Genomic DNA, 25,093 nt, shown 5'->3' on the forward strand with positions numbered 1-25,093 from the left:
CTTTATCAGTGAGTATATGACTTGGAGCAACCCCAGCAGTACCCCCCCCCCCCGGAAGGTATGAGCTCAGAAGTCAGTCCTGAAGGTCAAAAGTAGTAAAAGAGGCTTGACTCATGCAGTCAGAGTCCAAGAGAAGGTGTAAAATGATGACCTAGTGGTTGTTGCACAAATGTCTCCTATGGAAAGACATCTCTGAAGCAAACTCTAGAAACAGCTACAATGGCTGTTCCTGGGATTGGCAAGCTGTCCATCAAATAACTCAGGACTCATGGCAGTTCTGGGACATTTCCCATTACACATTTAATCCAAACACCTTCAATGGGAATTTAAGTAATTACTTTATATATTTATTTATTTAAGAATTTTCCCTTGATAACCTAATAGATGCACTTGCACTAGTTCTAGAATCCTATTCAGCCGTGACCTGGGAACAGAGCACGACCTTCTACATTTGAGTATGTTACTGATATATGCACAGAAACTCATAGTATCTCACTGGCTGAGTGGTAATATACTTTGTAAACTCACAGTGGATCAATGTAAACTGCAAACGTACAGTAATGGCATACAAAGAAAGAGTTTTCTAATGCATATGTACAGCAATTAGAACATCTGAGAGTAACATATGGAATGCATAGCTCTATACTATAAATCCAGCCCGTTAATTCTACCAAGCACAGTTAAGCTTTCAACTACTTAGATATCAAAAATAAAGGCATACCTGTGAAGTTCCATGACTCTGCTTTTATTTTAATACAAATCTGCTTTTATTTTAATACAAATCTGCTTTTATTTTAATACAAGTTCATATTTACAACTAGAGGACTTTTCTTATGGGGAGTAGATAAATGTAGGGATTGTTCTAGTTGCAGATGCTGTTAAATAAGCCGTTGTGTTTGAAACATGAGCATTTGTAAATATCTTTTAAGATGTACAAGGAATTTTTTTCCTAAATAGTTTGTAATTTGCAATTTTACCAAATCTGAAACGCAAGCAGTTCCATTTTGAGGGAACTGTTTTACCTCTGGTATTTTGTGTGCATTTCAGAAATCATAAACTTTTCTTACAGCATTTTGTTTGCGTGCACATTTCAAGCTTCATGCGAACCATTATGTGCTGGTGTTTCATACACATTTCACATCCTACCGGTCCGGCATTCTTTACTTACTTCAGTTTTCTTGAATTTTAGAATTATTAAGAACAATCTGTTTTTTACTGTATGCATTAATTTGGTATAGAATAATGTAAAAGCTACTGCAATACCATGATAATTTAAAGAGAACCATTCTGGGCAGTGTACATGACTGCCTTTATTAAACACGAGTATCTGTTTTAATTAAAATTATACTGGATTACAGTTAAAAGTTAAATTATCAGACCTGATGACTTATTCTGCAGTCAAGAATGTTTTGTTGTTTTTTCTCTGTATGTTTCCCTCCTCTGCATCATCAGAAGAGTAAATGCCATTTACAGCTGTTTTTGTCTGCCCAACATTACTGTTTATTGCCCTGTTATTCTCATCGGTGAAAGGCAGGCATATGCCATTAATGACATGGGGTGCATTTTTGGAATAATGCATTTATTTTGTGCAAACAGGTAAAGGTATATTTACATGATTTTATTTTACTGAATTATAGAGTTTGTCAAACAACGAAACATTTTTTTTCAGAAGCAAGTCTGTTTTTTGGCAAAAATCTTTCAGTTTAGGAGCTTTTTCAATACTGAAGTACTGAAAAGGTGTGCTGCCTAGAAACATATAATATTTGGGGCTGGAGGCTACACTTGGAGGAGGAAGGGATAACATTTTGGAGAATGATGTATATTTCCAAACATTTTGGCTATTCCTCTGGTTGTCAATAATCGTTCTATCTTTCTCTGACCGTGTGCATTTAGCCACCTTATGACTCTACTGATTTAGATATGTTGTAAGCCTTTCCCCTTTTCCTATTAGCTCATTAATATTTATTTATTATCCTCCCTCATTCTGGAACTCTGCCTTTTTCCCACCCTTGGTTGCTAAGCTTCCCAGCTGTCTCATAGATGACATCCCAATCCTGCTTTCTAAGCTGGCGTTTGCTCAAAATGTCTGACTTTTTCCTCATTTCCTTTGGCCCATGTTTGAACCTTTGGTTTTACAGGGCATCTTGCTGAAACTCTCCTGTCTTTGACAAATATTTCTTACTCACTGACCTCCCCAGCACACACCCACACACACATATATGCATGCATGGATACACACATATGCACACTTAAACAACCCTCTAATGTCATTATTTTTTCTGGTCACCTGGTTTGAAATAAACAAATGCAAGTACAGTATACAAAAATCAGTAAACACATAATTAATGTCATGAAGTGCAGTCTCACATTTTAAGATAAATGCTTAAAGTTTTGAAGTTAATATTGCTGCCAGCCAATCTAATTCTATAAAAGTTAAAAAATGTATTTAAGTGTAACATTTGGGTGGCATTATTAAGAGCTGTGAGATTCCCTCAGCAGAAAATCTTGGAGACCTAGACATGAATTCCACAAACATGCCCCCACACATATGTGCATACTTGCTGTGTGGTAGTCAAGTCATACATTTTAGTTAAATATAATTTGTTAATGAACACATACATATTTTGTCTTTTTATTACATAATGTCTCAGAGGCTGTATCCTATGACATCTCTGTTAGGATAAAAATCATTTACTGTTGTATTCTGTGCACTTTAAGGGGGTCCATATAATGCCGCTGGGGTTTAATCTATTCTGAAAGTTAAGTAAATCATCTAGAATCATAGCACCTATTCTTTTCTTCTATAAAACCTCCTCTGTTTTACTGGAACTTTCCTGAGGCAACACCCTAAGAAAAAAATGTGACACTTTAGTTTCCAGTCTCAAACATTACAGATCCTTGTAGTTACTTATTGTTTAAGCACCATGAAAGTGATCACTTTTTTCTAGTCCTCTAGTGCTAGATAAAAGAGGAATTACCTGACAGGCTGCTATCTGTCTTCACACTGCAACCTGAGACACAGAGGCGGAAGGGAAATGGTGACATGGTGAGGCCTGTGTATCTTGCAGGGGTGATAATGAACCTTCATCCACTTTCCTGGCAGCAGGGCAGGATATGAGGCATTTAGCCAAGAGACATGTCAGTTCCACTAAGATGATGTGTGCAAGAGTGCACACTGTACATGCTTATGTTTGTATCACAGCATACAGTAACTGCTTGATGAGCAGAAAAAAAAAGCTATTGGAAAATAACAACAAATGTGGGTGAGATGGCTATGTATTGTGTTCCCTGATACTGGATCTCTACAGTACATAAAAGCATTTTCTTCATTCTGTGTATTTTGTTTTGCAAATTGTTATTGTTTGGTGGGTAAGAAGAGAGTACAATACTAGAAACCTATGCTCAGGACCAAGCCACCATTTTTTGTTGGGTGCTCTGGTTGCTGCTAAGTACGTGCACCACACTTAAAAACTAGTGGTCTTGTCCGGATTTATCCTGTATGCAGAAGCAGTGTTCTCTAATTTGACTGAAAGGAAAAAAACTTTGATAGCAGATGCACAGAAATTACTGATAAACTGCTATTCAGAACCCTGACTATGCCTGGGTTGACCTTGCCTGGTGAAGTGCAATCCCTGTTCTCACTATTAGTCACCTGTAAAGGATTCATTTTTTTTTTTTTTTTTTTTGCTTAACAAGGTGAGAAATACCAGCATTTATCTCTGTTCTATGCTTTCCCTTAACATTCTTGAAAAAGGCTGTCAATGCCAAGTGCTTCACTGAATGAAAAGGCACAAAAGTTCAAAGTTACAGCTCAGTGATACATTGTATGGCCACCAGAATTCTATTGCTTCCAGGTGACAGTTATAAAGGAGGTATGATTTAGGTGTGATGGTACACGCAGTACAAGAAAGAGGGTGGGGTATTAGTTGTGATGACACAGACAATGCATGAAAGGGAGGTGGGGTTTATGTGGGATGATACATGCATTACATAAAGGGGTGGGGTTTATTTGTGTTGACACAGGCCATGGATGGATGGGGTGGAGTTTAGGTGTGATGACACAAACAATGTATGAAAGTAGGTGGGGTTTAGGTGTGATGCCACAAGCAATACAGACTTCAGGTTTGGTAGCATCTATTGAAGTGATTGCTGTTTTTTCAATAACCTTCTCTACACAATACAATGATACTGTTACTGCACTTAAACATTTACTAATACTTCTAATTTTATAAGTCTCACATACTGAGCTGAAACAGAATGAGAAAAGTAAGTTAAGCAACACACATTGGCCTGTTCTGCAGGTACACAGTGTAGGCAGCAAAACGTGTTGAAGTCACATACCTTCTGGGAGAAATCTCGGAGTGGAGAGGTGACACAGTTGCCCATTTTATTTGGTTCATGTGTTCTGCTGCACCAGTTATAGAGGGGGGCCTCTGATGAGTTCCATGAAGGGAATTCCTTTGGGATACAGCAAGAGGCTTCACAAGTCAGATCCAAGGAAGAGGAGTTGCAAACTTTGGGAAGGGAAAGGGTCAGATGGTGAAGTTCTAATATACGTCTTATTCTAAGTGAGAAAAGACAGAGGTGGACAGACACAGACAGAGGAAAAGAGAGAGAAAGAAAGAGTGTAAGAGAGGGTGACAGAGAGAGAGATGTGCAATGCAACAAGATTAGTGTTTTAAATCTCAACCACCACCACCCTCCCCCAGTCTATCCATGTAATTGGTTCTGCTAATGACAAAAAGCATCTCACTCAGGTATGCACACTATGAATTGGACCATAGCTGGTAAATTGATCCAACTACATCATTGTTTTGTCACATAAAACCAAATAGCAATTTCATGTGGTGTTTGACAATATACATGAAATAGTGCAATGGGCAGAAAACAGTGACCAGAATGAGTCAGAAGTCCACTTTGCACCAAGGTCAGCTGATAGGAAATGTCACCTACAGAGCAAGACACAAAGCTATTTTAGTTATGACTGCCCATCTCTATGACAATTGCTGTTTAGGTATGACTGCCCATCTCTATGACAATTGCTGCTTAGGTATGACTGCCCATCTCTATGACAAGTGCTGTGTTGGTATGACTGCCCATCTTTATGACAAGTGCTGCTTAGGTATGACTGCCCATCTCAGTGACGAGTGCTGATTAGGTATGACTGCCCATCTCTATGACCAGTGCTACTTAGATATGACTGCCCATCTCTATTACTAGTGCTGTGTAGGTATGACTGCCCATCTCTATTACGAGTGCTGCTTAGGTATGACTGTCTATCTGTATGACAGGTGCTGCTTAGGTATGACTGGTCATCTCTATCACCAGTGCTGCTTAGGTATAACTGCCCATCTCTATGACAAGTGCTACTTAGGTATGACTGCCCATCTCTATGACAAGTGCTGCTTAGGTGTGACTGCCCATCTCTATCACCAGTGCTTCTTAGGTATTACTGCTCATCTCTATGATGAGTGCTGCTTAGGCATGACTGCCCATCTCTATGACCAGTGCTACTTAGGTATGACTGCCCATCTCTATTACTAGTGCTGCATAGGTATGACTGCCCATCACGATTACGAGTGCTGCTTAGGTATGACTGTCCATCTGTATGACAGGTGCTGCTTAGGTATGACGGCCCATTTGTATGACAAGTGCTGCTTAGGTATGACGGCCCATCTCTATGACCTGTAATGCTTAGAAATGACTGCCCATCTCTATGAGTGCTGCTTAGGTATGACTGCCCATCTCTATGACAAGTGCTGTTTAGGTATGACTGACTGACCATCTCTATGACCAGTGCTGCTTAATATGACTGCCCATCTCTATGACAGGTGCTGCTTCGGTATGACTGCCCATCTCTATGATCAGTGCTGCTTAGGCATTGACTGCCCATCTCTCTGACAAGTGCTGCTTAGGTATGACTGCCCATCTCTATGACGAGTGCTGCTTAGGTATGACTGCCCATCTCTATGACCAATGCTGCATAGGTATGACTGCCCATCTCTAAGACCATTGCTGCTAAGGTATGACTGCCCATCTCTGTGGCCAGTGCTGCTTAGGTATGACTGCCCATCTGTATAGCAAGTGCTGCTTAGGTATGACAGCCCATCGCTATGACCTGTAATGCTTAGGAATGACTGCTCATCTCTATGATCAGTGTTGCTTAGGTATTGACTGCCCATCTCTGTGACAAGTGCTGCTTAGATATGACTGCTCATCTCTATGACGAGGGTTGCTTAGGTATGACCGCTCATCTCTATGACCAGTGCTGCTTAGGTATGACTACCCATCTATATGACAAGTGCTGCTTAGGTATGACTGCCCATCTCAATGACCAGTGCTGCTTAGGTATGACTGCCCATCTCTATGAGTGCTGCTTAGGTATGACTGACCATCTCTGTGATCAGTGCTGCTTAGGTATAACTGCTCATGTCTATGACAAGTGCTGCTGAGGTATGACTGCTCATCTCTATGACCAGTGCTGCGTAGGTATGACTGCCCATCACTATGGCCAGTCCTGCTTAGGTATGATTGCACATCTCTATGACAAGTGCTGCTTAGGTATGATGCCCCATTTCTGCAACGACTGCTTCTTAGGTATGACTGCCCGTCTCTGTGACCATTGCTGCTAAGGTATGACTGTCCATCTCTATGACCAGTGCTGCTTATCTATGACTGCCCATCTCTATGACCAGTGCTGCTTAGGTATAACTGACCATCTCAATGATGAGTGCTCCTAAGGTATGATTGCACATCTATATGACAAGTGCTTCATAGGTATGACTGCCCATCTCTGTGACCAGTGCTGCTCAGGTATGACTGCCCATCGCTATGACAAGTGCTGCTTAGGTATCATCTCAATGACCAATGCTGCTTAGGTATGACTGGCCATTTGTATGACAAGTGCTGCTTAGGTATGATTGCCCGTCTCTATGACAAGTGCTGTTTAGGTATGACTGACTGACCATCTCTATAACCAGTGCTGTGTAAGTATGACTGCCCATCTCTATGACGGATGCTGCTTCGGTATGACTGCCCATCTCTATGCCCAGTGCTGCTTATGTATTAACTGCCCATCTCTGTGACAAGTGCTGCTTAGGTATGACTGCAATCTCTATGACCAGTGTTGCTTAGGTATGACTGCCCATCTCTAAGACCATTGCTGCTTAGGTATGACTGCCCATCTCTATGACAAGTGCTGCTTAGGTATGACTGCCCATCTCTATGACAAGTGCTGCTTAGGTATGACTGCCCATCTCTATGATCAATGATGCTTAGTTATGACTGCACATCTCTATGACCAGTGTTGCTTAGGTCTGACCGCCCATCTCTTTAACCAGAGCTGCTTAGGTATGACTGCCTATCTCTAATGCGAGTGCTGCTTAGGTATGAATGCCTATCTCTGTGACCAGTGCTGCTTAGGTATGACTGCCCATCTCTATCTGTGCTGTTTAGGTATAACTGCCGATCTCTATGACCAGTGCTGCTAAGGAATGACTGCCAATCTCTATGCCTAGTGCTGCTGAGGCATGACTGCCCATCTCTATGACCAATGCTGCTTAGGTATGACTGCCCATCCCTATGACAAGTGCTGCTTAGGTATGACTGCCCATCTCTGTGACCAGTGCTGCTTTGGTATGATGCCCCTTTTCTGCAACGACTACTTCTTTGGTATGACTGCCCATCTCTATTACGAGTGCTGCTTAGGTATGACTGCCCATCTCTGTTACCAGTGCTGCTTAGATATGACTGCCCATCTCTATGACCAGTGCTGCTTAGGTATGACTGCCCATCTCTATGACCAGTGCTGCTTAGGTATGACTGCCCATCTCTATGACCTGTGCTCCTTAGGCATGACTGCCCATCTCTATGATGATTGCTGCTTAGGTATGACTGCCCATCTCTATGACCTGTGCTGCTTAGGTATGACTGTCCATCTCTGTGACCAGTGCTACTTAGGTATGACTGCCCATCTCTATGACAAGTGCTGCTTAGGTATTACTGCCCATCTGTATGCCCATTGCTGCTTAAGTATGACTGCCCATCTCTATGAGTGCTGATTATGTATGACTGCCCATCTCTATCACCAGTGCTGCTTAGGTATGACTGCCCATCTCTATGACCAATGATGCTTAGTTATGACTGCCCATCTCTATGACCAGAGCTGCTTAGGTATGACTGCCCATCTCTATGACAAGTGCTGCTTAGGTATGACTGTCCATCTCTATGACAAGTGCTGCTTAGGTATGAATGCCCACCTCTATGATCAGTGCTGCTTAGGTATGACTGACCAACTCTATGACCAGTGCTTCTTAGTTAGGACTACCCATCTCTTTGACCAGTACTGCTTCGGTATGACTGCCTATCTCTACAAGTGCTGCATAGTTATGTCTGGCCATCTCTATGACCAGTGCTGTTTAGGTATGACTGGCCAACTCTATGACCAGTGCTGCTTAGGTATGACTGCCCATTTCTATGACCAGTGCTTCTTAGGTACGACTACCCATCTCTTTGACCAGTACTGCTTAGGTATGACTGCCTATCTCTATAAGTGCCGCATAGGTATGTCTGGCCATCTCTATGACCAGTGCTGCTTAGGTATGACTGCCCATCTCCATGACAAGTACTGCTTAGGTATGACTGCCCATCTCTATGACCAATGATGCTTAGTTATGACTGCCCATCTCTATGACCAGAGCTACTTATGAATAACTTTCCATCTCTATGACAAGTGCTTCTTAGGTATGACTGCCCATCTCTATGACAAGTGCTGCTTAGGAATAACTTTCCATCTCTATGACAAGTGCTTCTTAGGTATGACTGCCCATCTCTATGACCAGTACTCTTATGTATGACTGTCCATCTCTATGACAAGTGCTGCTTAGGTATGACTGCCCATCTCTATGACCAGTGCTACTTAGGTATGACTGCCCATCTATATGACAAGTGCTGCTTAGGTATGATTACTCATCTCAATATCCAGTGCTGCTTAGGTATGACTGCCCATCTCTATGACAAGTGCTGGTTAGGTATCACTGCCCATCTCTATGACCAGTGCTGCATAGGTATGGCTGTCCATCTCTGTGACCAGTGCTACTTAGGTATGACTGCCCATCTCTATGATTAGTGCTGCTTAGGTATGACTGCCCATCTCAAGGACCGGTGCTGCTTAGGTATGACTGTCCAGCTGCATGACCAGTGCTGCGTAGGTATGACTGCCATCTCTATGACAAGTGCTGCTTAGGTATAACTGCCCATCTCTATGAGAAGTGCTGCTTAGGTATGACCACCCATCGAAATGACCAGTGCATCTTAGGTATGACTTCCAATCTCTAGACCAGTGCTGCTTATGTATGACTGCCCATCTCTATGACAAGTGCTGCTTAGGTATGACTGCCCATCTATATGAGAAGTGCTACTTAAGTATGACTGCCTATCTATATGACAAGTGCTGCTTAGGTATGACTGCCTATCTCTATGACTAGTTCTGCTTAGGTACAATTGACCACCTCAATGATCAGTGCTGCTTAGGTATGACTGATTGCCCATCTCTATGACAAGTGCTGCTAAGGTATGACTGACAATCTCTATGACCAGTGCTGGTTAGGTATAACTGCCCATCTCTATGACAAGTTCTGCTTAGGTATGACTGCCCATGTCTATGAGAAGTGCTGCTTAGGTATAACTGCCCATCTCTATGACAAGTGCTGATTAGGTATGACTGCCCATCTCTATGACCAGTGCTGCGTAGGTATGACTGCCCATCTCTATGGCCAGTGCTGTTTAGGTATTACTGCCCATCTCAATGACCAGTGCTGCTTAGGTATGACTGCCCATCTCTATGACCAGTGCTGCTTAGGTATGACTGCCCATCTCTATGACAAGTGCTGCTTAGGTTTGACCATGCACCTCTATGACCAGTGCTGCTTAGGTATGACTGCCCATCTCTACAAGTGCTGCTTAGGTATGACTGCCCATCTCTATGACCAGTGCTGCTTAGGTATGACTGTCCATCTCTATGACCAGTGCTGCTTAGGTATGACTGCCCATCTCTATGACCAGTGCTGCTTAGGTATGACTGCCCATCTATATGACAAGTGCTGCTTAGGTATGACTGCCCATCTCTATGACCAGTGCTGTTTAGGTATTACTGCCCATCTCAATGACGAGTGCTGATTAGGTATGACTGCCCATCTCTATGACCAGTGCTGCTTAGGTATGACTGCCCATCTCTATGACCAGTGCTGCTTAGGTATGACTGCCCATCTCTATGACCAGTGCTGCTTAGGTATGACTGTCCATCTCTGTGACCAGTGCTGATTAAGTATGACTGCCCGACTCTAGAACAAGTGCGGCTTAGGTATGACTGCCCATCAATATGACCTGTGCTGCTTAGGTATGACTGCCCATCTCTATGATCAGTGCTGTTTCGGTATGACTGCCCACCTCTATGACCAGAGCTACTTAGGTATGACTGCCCATCTCTATGATGAGTGCTGCTAAGGTATCACTACCCATCTCTGTGACCAGTGCTGCTTATGTATGACTGACCATCTCTATGACCAGTGCTGCTTAGGTATGATGGCCCATCTCTATGACCAGTTCTGCTTAGGTATGACCGTCCATCTCTATGACCAGTGCTGCTTATGTATACCTGTCCATCTGTATGACCAGTGCTGCTTAATTATGACTGCCTATCTCTAATACGAGTGCTGCTTAGGTATGACTGCCCATCTCAATGACCAATGCTGCTTAGGTATGACTGCCCATCTCTATGTCAAGTGCTGCTTAGGTATGTCTGCCCATCTGTATGATCAGTGCTGCTTATGTATGACTGCCCATCTCTATGACAAGTGATGCTTAATTCTGACCACCCATCTCTATGACCAGTGCTGCTTTGGTATGACTGGCAATCTCTATGACCAGTGCTGTTTTGTTATGACTGCCCATCTCTATGACCAGTGCTGCTTAGGTCTGCCTTCCCTTCTCTGTGACCAGTGCTGTTTAGGTATGACTGCCAGTCTGTAGGACAAGTGCTACTTAATTATAACTGCCCATCTCTATGACAAGTGATGCTTAGGTCTGACTGCCCATCTCTATGACCAGTGCTGCTTTGGTATGACGGGCCATCTCTATGACCAGTGTTGTTTAAATATGACTGCCCACCTCTATGACAAATGATACTTAGGTATGACTGCCCGTCTCAATGATGAATGCTGCTTAGGTATGACTGCCCATCTGTATGACCAGTGTTGCTTAAGTAATACTGCCCATCTCAGTGACAAGTGCTACTTAGATATGACTGCCCATATCTATGACTAGTGCTGCTTAGGTATGACTGCCCATCTGAATGACCAGTGCTACTTAGGCATGACTGCCTATCTCTATGACAAGTGCTAGTTAGGTATCACTGCCCATCTCTATGACCAGTGCTGCATAGGTATAGCTGTCCATCTATGTGACCAGTGCTACTTAGGTATGACTGCCCATCTGTGTGATTAGTGCTGCTTAGGTATGACTGCCCATTTCTATGACCAGTGCTACTTAGCTATGACTGCCCATATCTATGACAAGTGCTGCTTAGGTATGACTGCCAGTCTCAATGACCAGTGCTGCTTAGGTATGACTGCCCATCTCTATGACAAGTGCTGGTTAGGTATCACTGCCCATCTCTATGACCAGTGCCGCATAGGTATAGCTGTCCATCTCTGTGACCAGTGCTACTTAGGTATGACTGCCCATCTCTATGATTAGTGCTGCTTAGGTATGACTGCCCATCTCAAGGACCAGTGCTGCTTAGGTATGACTGTCCATCTGCATGACCAGTGCTGCATAGGTATGACTGCCATCTCTATGACAAGTGCTGCTTAGGTATAACTGCCCATCTCTATGAGAAGTGCTGCTTAGGTATGACCACCCATCGAAATGACCAGTGCGTCTTACGTATGACTTCCAATCTCTAGACCAGTGCTGCTTAGGTATGACTGCCCATCTCTATGACAAGTGCTGCTTAGGTATGACTGCCCATCTATATGAGAAGTGCTGCTTAGGTATGACTGCCTATCTCTATGACAAGTGCTGCTAAGGTATGACTGACAATCTCTATGACCTGTGCTGCTTAGGTCTGACTAGTCATCTCTATGACCAGTGCTGGTTAGGTATAACTGCCTATCTCTATGACAAGTGCTGCTTAGGTATGACTGCCCATGTCTATGAGAAGTGCTGCTTAGGTATGACTGCTCATCACTATGACAAGTGCTGCTTAGGTATGACTGCCCATCTCTATGACCAGTGCTGTTTAAGTAGGACTGCCCACCTCTATGACAATTGCTGATTAGGTATGACTGCCCATCTCTATTACCAATGCTGCTTAGGTATGACTGTCCATCTCTATGACCAGTGATGCTTAGGTCTGACTGCCCATCTCTTTAACTAGAGCTGCTTAGGTATGACTGCCTATCTCTATGAGTGCTGCTTAGGTATGACTGCCCATCTCTGTGACCAGTACTGCTTAGGTATGACTGCCCATCTCTACAAGTGCTGCTTAGGTATGACTGCCCATCTCTATGTCCAGTGCTGCTTAGGTATGACTGCCCATCTCTATGATGAGTGCTGCTTAGGTATGACTGCCCATCTCTGTGACCAGTGCTGCTTAGGTATGACTGCCCATCTCTATGACCAGTGCTGCTTAGGTATGGCTGCCCGTCTCTATGACGAGTGCTGCTTAGGTATGACTGCCCATCTCAATGACCAGTGCTGCTTAGGTATGACTGTCCATCTCCGTGACTAGTGCTACTTAGGTATGACTGCCCATCTCTATGACAAGTGCTGCTTAGGTATGACTGCCCATCTCTATGACCAGTGCTGCTTAGGTATGACTGCCCATCTCTATGTGTGCTGCTTAGGTATGACTGACCATCTCGGTGACCACTGCTGCTTGGGTATAACTGCCGATCTCTATGACCAGTGCTGCTTAGGAATGACTGCCCATCTCTATGCGCAGCGCTGCTGAGGTATGACTGACCATCTCTACAAGTGCTGCTTAGGTATGACTGCCCATCTCTATGTCCAGTGCTGCTTAGGTATGACTGCCCATCTCTATGAAGAGTGCTGCTTAGGTATGACTGCCCATCTCTGTGACCAGTGCTGTTTAGGTATGACTGCCCATCTCTATGACCAGTGCTGCTGAGGTATGACTGCCCATCTCTATGACCAGTGTTGCTTAGGTATGACTGCCCATCTCTGCAATGACTGCTTCTTATGTATGACTGTCCATCTCTATGACAAGTGCTGCTTAAGTATGACAGGCCAACTCTATGACAAGTGCTGCTTAGGTATGACTGACCAACTCTATGACCAGTGCTTCTTAGGTAGGACTACCCATCTCTTTGACCAGTACAGCTTAGGTATAACTGCCTATCTCTACAAGTGCTGCATAGTTATGTCTGGCCATCTCTATGACCAGTGCTGCTTAGGTATGACTGGCCAACTCTATGACCAGTGCTGCTTAGGTATGACTGCCCATTTCTATGACCAGTGCTTCTTAGGTATGACTACCCATCTCTTTGACCAGTACTGCTTAGGTATGACTGCCTATCTCTATAAGTGCTGCATAGTTATGTCTGGCCATCTCTATGACCAGTGCTGCTTAGGTATGACTGCCCATCTCCATGACAAGTACTGCTTAGGTATGACTGCCCATCTCTATGACCAATGATGCTTAGTTATGACTGCCCATCTCTATGACCAGAGCTGCTTAGGAATAACTTTCCATCTCTATGACAAGTGCTTCTTATGTATGACTGCCCATCTCTATGACAAGTGCTGCTTAGGAATAACTTTCCATCTCTATGACAAGTGCTTCTTAGGTATGACTGCCCATCTCTATGACCAGTGCTCTTATGTATGACTGTCCATCTCTATGACAAGTGCTGCTTAGGTATGACTGCCCATTTCTATGACCAGTGCTACTTAGCTATGACTGCCCATATCTATGACAAGTGCTGCCTAGTTATGACTGCCAGTCTCAATGTCCAGTGCTGCTTACGTATGACTGCCCATCTCTATGACAAGTGCTGGTTAGGTATCACTGCCCATCTCTATGACCAGTGCTGCATAGGTATGGCTGTCCATCTCTGTGACCAGTGCTACTTAGGTATGACTGCCCATCTCTATGATTAGTGCTGCTTAGGTATGACTGCCCATCTCAAGGACCAGTGCTGCTTAGGTATGACTGTCCGTCTGCATGACCAGTGCTGCGTAGGTATGACTGCCATCTCTATGACAAGTGCTGCTTAGGTATAACTGCCCATCTCTATGAGAAGTGCTGCTTAGGTATGACCACCCATCGAAATGACCAGTGCGTCTTAGGTATGACTTCCAATCTCTAGACCAGTGCTGCTTAGGTATGACTGCCCATCTCTATGACAAGTGCTGCTTAGGTATGACTGCCCAGCTATATGAGAAGTGCTGCTTAGGTATGACTGCCTATCTATATGACAAGTGCTGCTTAGGTATGACTGCCTATCTCTATGACCAGTTCTGCTTAGGTACGATTGACCACCTCAATGACCAGTGCTGCTTAGGTATGACTGACTACCTATCTCTATGACAAGTGCTGCTAAGGTATGACTGACAATGTCTATGACCAGTGCTGGTTAGGTATAACTGCCCATCTCTATGACAAGTGCTGCTTAGGTATGACTGCCCATGTCTATGAGAAGTGCTGCTTAGGTATAACCACCCATCGAAATGACCAGTGCGTCTTAGATATGACTTCCAATCTCTAGACCAGTGCTGCTTAGGTATGACTGCACAACTCTATGTCCAGTGCTACTTAGGTATGACTGCCCATCTTTATGACCAGTGCTACTTAGGTATGACTGCCCATCTTTATGACCAGTGCTGTTTAGGTATGACTGCCCATCTCTATGACAAGTGCTGCTTAGGTATGACTATCCACCTCTATGACCACTGCTGCATAGGTATGACTGCCCATCTCTAACATGAGTGCTGCTAACGTATCACTGCCCATCTCTGTGACCAGTGCTGCTTAGGTATGACTGACCATCTCTATGACCAGTGCTGCTTAGGTATGATGGCCCATCTCTATGACCAGTGCTGCTTAGGTATGACCGTCCATCTCTATGACCAATGCTGCTTACCTATAACTGTCCATCTGTATGACCAGTGCTGCTTAGGTATGACTGCCCATCTCCAACACGAGTGCTGCTTAGGTATGACTGCCTTTCCCTATGACCAGTGCTGCTTAGGTATGACTGCCCATCTCTATGACCAGTGCTGCTAAGGTATGACTGCCCTTCTCTATGACCAGTGCTGCTTAGGTATGACTGTCCATCTCTGTGACCAGTGCTGCTTAGGTATGACTGCCCATCTTTATGACGAATGCTGCTTAGCTATGACTGCCCATCTCTGTGACCAGAGCTGCTTTGGTATGACTGCCCATCTCTATGATCAGTGCTGTTTCGGTATGACTGCCCACCTCTATGACCAGAGCTACTTAGGTATGACTGCCCATCTCTATGACGAGTGCTGCTAAGGTATCACTACCCATCTCTGTGACCAGTGCTGCTTATGTATGACTGACCATCTCTATGACCAGTGCTGCTTAGGTATGATGGCCCATCTCTATGACCAGTTCTGCTTAGGTATGACCGTCCATCTCTATGACCAGTGCTGCTTATGTATACCTGTCCATCTGTATGACCAGTGCTGCTTAATTATGACTGCCTATCTCTAATATGAGTGCTGCTTAGGTATGACTGCCCATCTCAATGACCAATGCTGCTTAGGTATAACTGCCCATCTCTATGACAAGTGCTGCTTAGGTATGACTGCGCATCTGTATGACCAGTGCTGCTTAGGTATGACTGCTCATCTCTATGACCAGTGCTGCTTAATTATGACTGCCCATCTCTATGACAAGTGATGCTTAAGTCTGACCGCCCATCTCTATGACCAGTGCTGCTTTGGTATGACTGCCCATCTCTATGACCAGTGCTGCTTAGGTCTGCCTTCCCTTCTCTGTGACCAGTGCTGTTTAGGTATGACTGCCAGTCTGTAGGACAAGTGCTACTTAATTATAACTGCCCATCTCTATGACAAGTGATGCTTAGGTCTGACTGCCCATCTCTATGACCAGTGCTGCTTTGGTATGACTGGCCATCTCTATGACCAGTGTTGTTTAAATATGACTGCCCATCTCTATGACAAATGCTACTTAGGTATGACTGCCCGTCTCAATGACGAATGCTGCTTAGGTATGACTGCCCACCTCTATGACCAGTGCTGCTTAGGTTTGACTGCCCATCTCTATGACCAGTGCTGGTTAGGTATGACTGCCCTTCTCTATGACCAGTGCTGGTTAGGTATGACTGCCCTTCTCTATGACAAGTGCTACCTACGTATGACTTCCCATCTCTATGATGACTGTTGCTTAGGTATGACTGTCCATCTGTATGACCAGTGCTGGTTAGGTATGACTGTCCATCTTTATGACAAGTGCTGCTTAGGTATGACTGCCCTTCTCTATGACAAGTGCTGCTTTGGTATGACTGCCCATCTTTATGACAAGTGCTGCTTAGGAATGACTGCCCTTCTCTATGATGTAGGTATGACTGTCCATCTGTATGACCAGTGCTGCTTTGGTATGACTGCCCATCTCTATGACAAGTGCTGCTTTGGTATGACTGCCCATCTTTATGACAAGTACTGCTTAGGTATGACTCCCCATCTCTACAAGTGCTGCATAGGTATGACTGTTCATCTCTGTGACAAGTGCTGTTTAGGTATGACTGCCCATCTCTTTGACCTGTGCTGCTTAGGTATGACTGCCCATCTCTATGACAAGTGCTGCTTAGGTATGACTGCCACCTCTATGATCAGTGCTGAGTTAGGTATGACTGCCCATCTCTATGACCAGTGCTGCTTAGGTATGACTGCCCATCTCTATGACCAGTGCTGGTTAGGTATGTCTGCCCATCTCTATGACTAGTGCTGCTTTGGCATGACTGCCCATCTCTATGACCAGTGCTGGGTAGGTATGACTGCCCATCTCTATAACAAGTTCTGCTCAGGGGTGACTGCCCATCTCAATGACCAGTGCTGCTTAGGTATGACTGTCCATCTGTATGACCAGTGCTGCTTAGGCATGACTGCCCATCTCTATTACAAGTGCTGCTTAGGTATGACTGCCCACTTCTATGACCATTGCTGCTTAGGTATGACTAGCCATCTCTATCACCAGTGCTTCTTAGGTATGACTGCCCGTCTCTATGACAAGTGCTTCTTTGGTATGACTGCCTGCCCACCTCTTTGACCAGTGCTGCTTAGGTTGGACTGCCCATCTCTACGACCAGTGCTGCTTAGGTTGGACTGCCCATTTCTATGACCTGTGCTGGGTAGGTATGACTGCCCATCTCTATGATGACTGCTGCTTTGGTATGACTGCCCATCTCTATGACAGGTACTGCTTAGGTATGACCGCCCATCTCTAACACGAGTGCTGTTTAGGCCTGACTGCCCATCTCTATTACCAGTTCTGCTTACGTATGACTGGCCATCTCTAGGACAGGTGTTGCTTAGGTATGACCGCCCATCTCTAACATGAGTGCTGCTTAGGCCTGACTTCCCATCTCTATGACCAGTGCTGGTTTGGTATGACTGCCCATCTCTACAAGTGCTGCATAGGTATGATTGTCCATCTCTATCTCCAGTGCTGCTTAGGTTTGGCTGCCCTATCTCTGTGGCGAGTGCTGCTTAGGTATAACTGCCCATCTCTATGATGAGTGCTGCTTAGGTATGACTGTCCATCTCAATGACCAGTGCTGCTTAGGTATGACTGTCCATCTGTGTGACCAGTGCTGTTTAGGTATGACTGCCCATCTCTCTGACCAGTGTTGCTTAGGTATGCCTGTCCATCTCTATGACCAGTGCTGCCGAGGTATGACTGACCATCTCAATGACCAGTGCTGTTTAGGTATGACTGCCCATCTCTATGACCAGTGCTGCTTAGGTATGACTGCCCATCTCTATGAGCAGTGCTGGTTAGGTGTGACTGCCCATCTCTATGATGACTGTTGTTTAGGTATGCCTTCCCATGTCTATGACTAGTGCTACTTATGTATGACTGCCTATTTCAATGACAAGTGCTGCTTAGGTATGACCGCCCACCTCTATGACCAGTGCTGCATAGGAATGATTGTCCTTCTCTATCTCCAGTGCTGCTTAGGTTTGACTGCCCATCTCTATGATGAGTGCTGCTTAGGTATGACTGTCCATCTCAATGGCTAGTGCTGCTTAGGTATGACTGTCCATCTCTATGATGAGTGCTGCTTAGGTATGACTGTCCATCTCAATGGCTAGTGCTGCTTAGGTATGACTGTCCATCTCTATCTCCAGTGCTGCTTAGGTATGACCGCCCATCTCTATGACGAGTGCTGCTTAGGTATGACTGTCCATCTCAATGGCTAGTGCTGCTTAGGTATGAATGTCCATCTCTGCAAGTGCTGCATAGGTATGACTATCCATCTCTATCTCCAGTGCTGCTTAGGTATGACTGCCCGTCTCTGTGACCAATGATGCTTAGATATGACTTCCATCTCTATGACGAGTGCTGCTTAGATATGACTGCCTATCTCTATGACCAGTGCTGCTTAGGTATGACTGCCCATCTCTATGACAAGTGCTGCTTAGGTATGACTGCCCATCTCTATGACCAGTGCTGCTTAGGTATGACTGCTCATCTCAATGACCAGTGCTGCTGAGGTATGACTGACCATCTCAATGACCAGTGCTGCTTAGGTATGACTGCCCATCTCTATAATCAGTGCTGCTTAGGTATGAGTGCCCATTTCTAGGACCAGTGCTGCTTAAGTATGATTGTCCATCTTTATGCAAAGTGCTGCAGTCCAGTGAAACACTTGCCTATCAAACCACTTTAGACAAACACACTTACCTATCGCACCACTTTATCTGGTTTTATACTAGTATTATGTGCTGGCAGTTCTTTTCTTTCACTGATGGTACTTCTCTTTCACCTGTACTATAAAATGGGGTATTACAACACAACACCTACCGAGAGGGCAGAGGTCTTAATATGGGCAAGTTTCTTGGCAGACAGGTAATAAGAAGCACAGCCATCCTTACACATGAACACACACGCACACGCATACGCACACACACACACACACACACACACACACACACACACACACACACACACACACACACACATATATATACACACACACACACACACACACACACACACACACACACACACACACACGCACACACACACACACACACACACACACACACACACACACACACACACACACACACACACACACACACACACACACACACACACACACACACACACACACACTCAGAATCATATGCTCACACATAGTGCTATAGTGAGATAGACAGCTATAGATAAAACAATATAAAATTAAATTCTGGCACAGCTGGTTTTCAGTTCATCCTTAACTGACATGCTAATTTAAGCAAGTAGTGTGAGCTGAAGGAATAAAAATCAAACTCTGTTCTACATCAATAGAATCCCTGATGCCATAAGTATAATTTGAACTATTCTCACTGGCAAATTTAAATGATCATTACAGATCTCAGCAGTAAAATCCACCATAAAAATATTTGCAGCTGTAACAGACCCAGAGCTGATATTTTGGAAATAGCGAACTTTCAGCCACTATTGGCCACATATTCAATAATCTTTCTTTAGCATTTTTGCTGAAAAATTGTCAAAACAATAAAAATCTTTCCTGTCTTTTTGTGTGACTAATAAATCAGATGAGTAACAGTGGCTAACAGGATGAGGACTTCTGAATATTAGCAGTCGATTACAGTGGCATCCTAAGGATTTTCAGTGGGTTACAGTGCTACTTTTATCCCTTTAAAAGTCAAAACACCTCTCATTATGTAAAATGAAATTGTCAAACCACAGGGCAAACTTAATTATATGGGTGACTATCTAGAATGTAATGTTTTTCATTAAATCTTCTGTCAGTCCTAACCTTGTCAACCTAGAGATGGCCCTCTGACTCAGTCAATTCTGCTGGGAAGACAGTCTCACTACTAAAACTGATGTGTACACCTGGATTAGATAGTTATGGGGGTGTGGGGGTGCTGCTCTACTCCTCTAATGGTATTTTGCATGTCCTGACCCCATTACGTCTGCTGGGAGCTCCATTATATCTATCAGTCTGGATGTAGCCTTGTGAGCCCATCTATCTTAATGGGGATCCTGATTCTGTATATCTTTGCAGGGACCTCTAACTCCTTTACTCCTACTAATCCAACTGAGGCCCCTTATTTCAGTTCATCTTGCTAATATAGCCATATTGTTAATTTTACTGGACTGCTATGATAGTTACCCTTCTAAAATATTCTGCTCGGGTGAGTGATCTGATTTTGTTAATGCTGTCAAAGACCCTGGATCTGTTTATGCTGCTTATATGTGTATTGTGTGTGTGTGTGTGTGTGTGTGTGTGTGTGTGTGTGTGTGTGTGTGTGTGTGTGTGTGTGTGTGTGTGTGTGTATGTGTGTGTGTGTGGGGGGGGTGCTCTGATTTTGTTAATGTTGATGTTATCAAAGCCCCTTAAACTGTTTATGGGGGTGGGGCAGAGTGACTCCTTTAATCTGGCTATGGTTATGCAGTTTCTATGGTTATGCAGTTTCTATTAATTATGCTGGGGACAGATGGTTTTATTGTGCAGTTTTTATTAATTATGATGGGATCATTTTGTTCTATTAATTCTTCTAGAGTCTTCTAAACCTGTTAGTTCTTCTGGGGTCACCCAAGCTTGTAAAGATAAAGCCGCTTTATCCATTTACATTCTCAATTTTGGAGCTCACTAACATGCAAGAATACTTGACTAATTCTCTTCCAGCAATACATCAACAAAATGTATTTATCAATTTACTTGCTTCTAAATAACGTTTGATATCTTATTTTGTCTGTGTGAAAAAGTAAATGAATGATTTTGTTGAAGTACCATATTGCACTGAAGCAGGACACAGTTAAAACAGAAACATAATAGGTTTTATTGTTTTGCAGTGTGGGTAGTTTATGTCTGCACCTGTCTCCTCTAGGGTTTCGGACATTGGCAAAGGCGCTTGCCTCCCCCATAGCGTCTTCTTTTAGGCAATGTCAAAATAACAAAATTTCTGATGTAACAAAATCTTCTTAAGGCAAACTAAAGGTTTTGCTGCTTAATGTTAGGACTCTAAACAGGAAGCTGCTCTTCCTGGAAGCACTCCTCACCTTGGAAGATGCTGACGTCTGTGCAGTCAGCAGTCATTGAGGCGTGGGTTCAAGACTGCGAAGAGCACCCCAGCTGTGCAAGGCTACAATGCCTTCCACATTTTTAGACCTCAAAATGAGCATGAAAGTACCAAAGGTGGAACTGTGTCCATCTTCATTAAGGCCAAGCACACCGCAAGACTGGTCAAACAGTATAACTCTCAAACTATTCCATGTTCAATTAACTATAAGCAAAGTACCCTACCATATCATTACTAGCTATAGATTCCTCCATCATGAACCAAGAAAAGCACACCACCTATCTGGACTTACTAGAGTTACTCACCATACAGCCAAAACACGGCCTCAGTGGGACCAGATAACATCCCAGGTGTGAGATCTGGGAACACAGGTTGATAGCAATCTGAACTTTGACTGCCAAATTTCCACAGTGGTAAGAAAGCCTTCCATGTTGTGCATCCCATAAGTAAGGGCATCAACATCCAGGTCTAAGGATGTTATAACTGCACTGTACTCGACCCTCATCAGACCATTAATAGAGTATAATGCGCCCTTTTGCATGTACCTCACCAGACACCTGCAGCAGCTGGAGAGACCACATAGGTTTCTCATCAAGAAAATATGGAGTGTCCAAACCATGACCTATGTGGACAACTCACAATTAACATGGCTAGACTTGTAAGGGTTCTAGGGCTGCTAGCCTAGTAACCTCCTGTAAACCCATGTTTCTACTACTTATGGTTGCAGGTTAATTCATAATCTTAACTTATGTGTGGGCAACATTTTGTGGGATTGTGCACTGCATCATAGGTTGCTGAAGCCTTTCTGTTTGTAACATTAATATTAATATAGTATACTTTTTGTTCATGTTGTGTGTAATTATCCTTTATGGATATATTGTCAGTCCAGTGTCTATGACGATTTGTTTGTTTTCACTGAAAATAAAATAACAAAAAGCCAGTAAATGACTGGAGTAGCAAAAATCAGAAGTCACTGATAAATGATTAACGCGTTTCGTTCACTTTTAATCCACCATGAACTTCATCAGAATAACCATTACAAACTCTGTTCAGATTTAAATACCTTTTCAAATGAAAACCATGTGACATTATCATCCAATACTAAAATTCGGACTTTATAATCCTTAAAGAAGTATTATTTAGTTAGAAAACAAATAAAATGTTTATAACCATACATAATATAAAACATTTTATATAAATCATTTTATAACCATACATAATATAAAACATATTAAAAGTGAACGAAACGCGTTAATCATTTATCAGTGACTTCTGATTTTTTTTCTCCTCCAGTCATTTTTTGGCTTTTTGTTATTTGGTTCTTTTGTGTGTTTCTTGAAAAAGTTTTCACTGAAAATGCCTATGCCAGCATGTTAAATGCATACCTTTGTTATACATGCATGCTTACATGAAATGGTCAGTCAGAACTTGAAGGTAAAATGTTTAAGAGGTACTTGTGTGGACAGTGTTGTGGAATCTTTGACACATTATGATAACCGTGGTCATTGTTGGACCACTGTTTGATTTCTATTATTATATTACAATAGATGCCAATGGGAAAAAAAAAACATAAAATATAAATGACACAAAAAATAGTTTTGCAAGGGGCAGCCCCCAAACTTTTTACTACTTATATATACCAGCTGTGAGATCATGCAGTTATGGAGAAAGAGAAACATTCAAAATTGTGAAAAAACAATCCCACCCCCCAGTGCATGATTGCACAATCTAGTTAAACACTGAAAAGCAATAAACCAATGAAGAAGCATGCACTATCTCACTTGATGAATGGAATGTTTGATAAATGGGACACAATTACTAGTCCTAGCAAACTGACACAATGATAGAGTCCCCTGCAGCCCTGTTTTGAGCAGACCGATTTGCTGCTTGGGTGGACTTCATTAGTAGGATGTGTGGATGAGAATGGTGGCACATCTGTGGGTCTGGCTACTTTGGTGTGGTACAGAAGTCTATAAAATGCCTGTAACTTTAAGCCAGTGTCCACTTTTGCTGTTTGACAGAGAAACTTGCTTATGGAGATGATGTTGGAGATTAAGACATGAATATGCTGTGTCAGTACAGCCCTTGGAATGGGCACCCAAAGTTATAAATTGGTGCTTACACAGTTTATATGTCTCAGTGTTTTGGGATCTAAGAGACACTGTCATCCCTGTTCATTGGGAGATCACTTATTCAGTCCCATTAACTGAAACCCTTCTCAAGTGAAAAAAGTGCCGGTGTTCAATCCTGAAAGAAATTAAAGGCTTAGGCTATTAACTGCTGCAACATCATCAGATTTCAAAGCAGTAGGCCCACGTGTGGCTTTGGCTGTTCTACGTGGAACAATACATAACATTCCAGACTATCACTAATGCCAACATTTTACCAGAACCACGAAGACTTAGACTTCACTAGGTGTCTATCTGCTGGCACTTATGGGAACGATTCCCCTCTGTATACAGAAGAAATAAGGGCATGACCGCAGGAAAAAAGGGGTACCACTTAAAGGAATGAAGGGATGTTCAAAGGATTGCCAGTATATAGCCCTAGGCCTAGCTGCTTCATAAAGTCTGTAGTTTCATTAGCAGTTACTGGTTCTTGTTGCCATCTTTTGTTTGCAGACAGGAAGACAGAGAAAGAGAGAGAAGGAGGCCAGCCTCTGGGTCTGACTCTGCCTAGTTTCCCACCCTGAAAGCTATGCAGAAGGTAGACTGCACCAAGGGCTCTCCATGGGCTCTACTCTGAAAGCCATGAGACCGATACTTTCAAACACAGCAGAATAATCATGTAAAAACTTACAACTATTATGATGGGGCATATCACAATTACTGAAACATGGAAAATCAGTAAAGCCTAGCCCTCTACCTAATGCTACTTCTGAAGTGAGTAATGCTTTTAGTGACTATTACTCTGGCATAGTCATTAACATCATAAATCACAAATGTTCGTGAACGCTAAAATATGTATACCTAAGCATGTGCAAAATGAAAACAGCAAAACAGCGAATGAATTAAATTCGTTTTAAGCTTCCAACATATATTTTATCACATATATCAGAATGCAGTACTAATATGGTGCCTGTCCAAGCCATTCATAAACTACTCTGTAAGATGATATGTAGCTGTTTAGCAATAGACAACTGCCAACGAAATTCCTGAAGGTGCTACAGAAGCCATGGTATGTGTAGCTTTTTCTTATTGTTAAGTACCCACTAAAGTTATAAAGCTATTCAAGCTCAAATTCACACTTCGATTATGGATTGTCCTAAAAGTTGCATCGTTTTTCTTTTTCATGGCTATAAACCCTGTTAAGCCTTTTATAGCCTAGAAGCAAATAAACCTGATTAGCATTAGCCCCACATTATCCCTCTGCACAAAGGAGGAAATTCAACAGACATTAATAACTTTAGACCTGTAGCAATCTTATCTCCTCTTGCCAAAATACTTGAAAAATGTACTCAAAAATAATTGAATATCTCCTGCAGGAAGAACTCCTATCCCCTACAGACCATGGCTTCCATCCTTCCCATAGTACTAGCACTGCCCTTCTAACCTATATAGATCCTGTCAATAAAGCTAGAGATAACGGCAAACCAGTCTCTTCCTTATTTCTAGATTGTCTAAAGCCTTCGATACAGTTTGTCACAGCAAACTTCTACTTCAAATGTCCTCACTAGGCCTCTCTCAGCCCACCCTTCTGTGGTTCAAAAGCACCTGTCCAGTAGGTATCAGTAAGTAAAATGGCAGCCCACCCTCTCCATACC

General features: G+C 43.3%; 1 protein-coding gene across 4 annotated transcripts in view; it reads right to left on the reverse strand.

The window, feature by feature from the left end:
• CABP1 (calcium binding protein 1) overlaps positions 1-25,093 on the reverse strand; it is a 503,354-nt gene that overhangs the window by 213,753 nt on the left and 264,508 nt on the right. The window contains exon 2 of one of the 4 annotated variants that reach the window (XM_044068870.1): positions 4,342-4,564. The exons of 2 other annotated variants lie outside the window; for them this stretch is intronic. In XM_044068870.1, coding sequence (XP_043924805.1) covers positions 4,342-4,386 — 45 coding nt within the window. In that variant the 5' untranslated portion in view covers positions 4,387-4,564. The remainder of the gene's footprint in view (positions 1-4,341; positions 4,565-25,093) is intronic. One more of the 4 variants, XM_044068871.1, reaches the window with a different exon arrangement.

Source organism: Protopterus annectens, chromosome 4.part0, assembly GCF_019279795.1.
Source record: "Protopterus annectens isolate FY-2018-M chromosome 4.part0, PAN1.0, whole genome shotgun sequence".
In the NCBI taxonomy this organism is placed as follows: Eukaryota; Metazoa; Chordata; order Ceratodontiformes; family Protopteridae; genus Protopterus; species Protopterus annectens.